The following is a 2337-nucleotide window of genomic DNA, read 5'->3' as shown; positions in this document are numbered from 1 at the left end:
TAATGATTAAATTTCTGTACATGTTACGTGTTACTTTAGTTTTAAGTAGTGAGATAAAGAAGAAAATTTAGGTTTTTGATTAGTTAATTAAACTGCTTTACTTATCAACTAGTATTTTAATTAGTTTCTGCAAATGATCAATATTGATTTTCATAATAAAAATACATAACTTTTTTTAACAAAAAAAACACACGTCTTGAAATTATGAAAATTATTAGTATTTAATTATGCAAAGTACTCTCTGGCCCCCGCGCTGGACCGTACGTACACAGTATTCAAACGCATTTAATTACATAAAAGCGAGTTTTTCTTTTTCTGTATTTATTTTAGGTCTTTATTAGGAGAAATTGTTAGCCTTACACTAACTATACTCTCTATAAATATCTATATGCAATCAAGCATAATCAATTTTCCGTAAAATATAAAATATTGTTTAAAACTATATATTATGTAAATAATAGTTTAGTTAGATAATCCAATATTTTTTTATTAAAAAAATAAAAAAAGTACGTGACCTAATGTTTACGCCAAAAGGGGAAATTAAAAGCCAAAATACTCGATGCTATGATATTGATGGATGAAGAAAAAGGTAAGCAACTTTTTAGGTTTGAATCTAACAGTAGTACAAAGAAGAGACAGAAGAAGGTCTAGGGTTAATTAACGTTGTGAAGTTCGTGTGTGGGTTGGCAACACAAGAGTGTGTGTGTGTTCTTAAAGCGCCCCACATCGATCACGCTGGAAAGTGAATTTTTCAAAGCCGGCATGGCTGACCAGACATTCGACCCCATCAAACTTATTTTTAGTTCTTCCAAAAACATTAAACTAAATAAAGAAAGGACCACATTATTTTATCCAAAGTCAACATTATCAATTTCTCTATATATAATCAACCTCACCACGCAACCTTCTTCTTCTCTAAACCACTTGTCTCTCTTTCTCTCTCTCTTTCTGTTTCTGTGTTCAGATGGGAAATGCAATGAAGACTCCATGCTTTCACCCCAACAACAATTGTTCATCGAAGAAAACGGTGAAACTGGTATTCTGGGAGGGCACGTCGAGATCCCTGAAGGGGAAACACATAGCTGGCGAGATCATGTTTGAGTTCCCTGAAATGATGGTGTGCCATGCAGACTCTTTCTTCATCGGACACCCTATCCCTGCTCTCTCCATTGACGATGAACTCATGCCAGGCCAAACCTACTTTGTTCTTCCCATTGATCGTTTTGCATACACCACCCTCTCCGTGGCCTCCATTTCAGCCTTTGGATCTTGCCCTAACAAGTCCCCCATCAAGTTTGGGGGTTGTCCTTTTCAGTACTTACAGGGTTCTGATGGAAGGAAGGTGATCAAGGTGATGCCGGAGTTCATCACCAGGCTCATAACTGGTGCAGACAAAGAGAGTATCGGTCCTTCCAGTTTCCTCTGCAGCACTCCTGAGTTGCAGAAACATTATGAACAGCTTGTGAAGTCCAAGGATCAGGTCTGGTCTCCTAAGCTCGAAACCATTTCAGAATACAGGATTAGGTTTTCGCCATGCAGATTCATCGAGTGGAAAGAAAAAGAAAAGCCTGTCGAAATTCTTACTAGATAGTTCATTCTTAATCGCTACCAACCACACATAACATCAATTTGTACACTGATTTATAGACCGTAATATACACATTACTCATCTTTCTGCTCCTGATTTCTAATTTTACAGTTTTTCAGAAATGATATTATGGAAATCAATACTTTCTTTCCAGTTTTTCTGTCAATATTCTATAGATTGTGTACTATATTATAGCTATTTATATGTTACATATCATCAGGATCAAAAGAAAATGTGTCCATTACTGATTACTGGTGTGAGTGGAAGCAACAAGGTAAGACATGAATGTGCCTAATGTTATTAATTAAAGCAACAAATAGGGAGAAAAAGTCTGTTTTTGTAAATTAAAGGCTTAAATAGCAGTCTACCTCAGAATAGGGTCCAAAATAATAAATATCTGAAAGGAACTTATGCCCTATAAGAACTTTTAGATATTTTTTTCTCCTTAATTAACCATTGTTACAGGCTAACAGAAACTTAACTTTGACAACCAATTTCGGAGCAACCAAAGAGGTGCTGAATATGTATGTAAAAGGGTCTCCTAGTTTGGTTCTTGATTAATACTGTTATCTTCTTCATTTTGGCCTTTTAGACTTAAACCTATTGTAATGTTAAGTTTTGTATACGTGTCCTCAATGCTATCTTTCTTTGCTTATCATAACACAAAACCTATTAATTCCTTTATCGTCCATGATATATCATTAATTTTGATTTTACTTAAATTGGTTTCTAGTTACTGGTTGTGATGA

General features: G+C 34.9%; 1 protein-coding gene across 1 annotated transcript; it reads left to right on the top strand.

The window, feature by feature from the left end:
- The first annotated feature begins 914 nt into the window (after positions 1-914).
- LOC148204645 (uncharacterized) lies at positions 915-1832 on the top strand. The gene has a single exon (XM_088094459.1). It carries the CDS (start codon positions 965-967, stop codon positions 1589-1591), a length of 627 nt encoding a protein of 208 aa, XP_087950585.1. The 5' UTR covers positions 915-964; the 3' UTR covers positions 1592-1832.
- Positions 1833-2337: the final 505 nt, after the last annotated feature.

The sequence above is a fragment of the Vigna umbellata genome, chromosome 1, assembly GCF_029865625.1.
Source record: "Vigna umbellata cultivar VRB3 chromosome 1, Vumbellata_1.0, whole genome shotgun sequence".
NCBI classification, from domain to species: domain Eukaryota; kingdom Viridiplantae; phylum Streptophyta; class Magnoliopsida; order Fabales; family Fabaceae; genus Vigna; species Vigna umbellata.
Note: the sequence above shows the minus strand (reverse complement) of the source record. Positions and strands in the feature narration are given on the sequence as shown.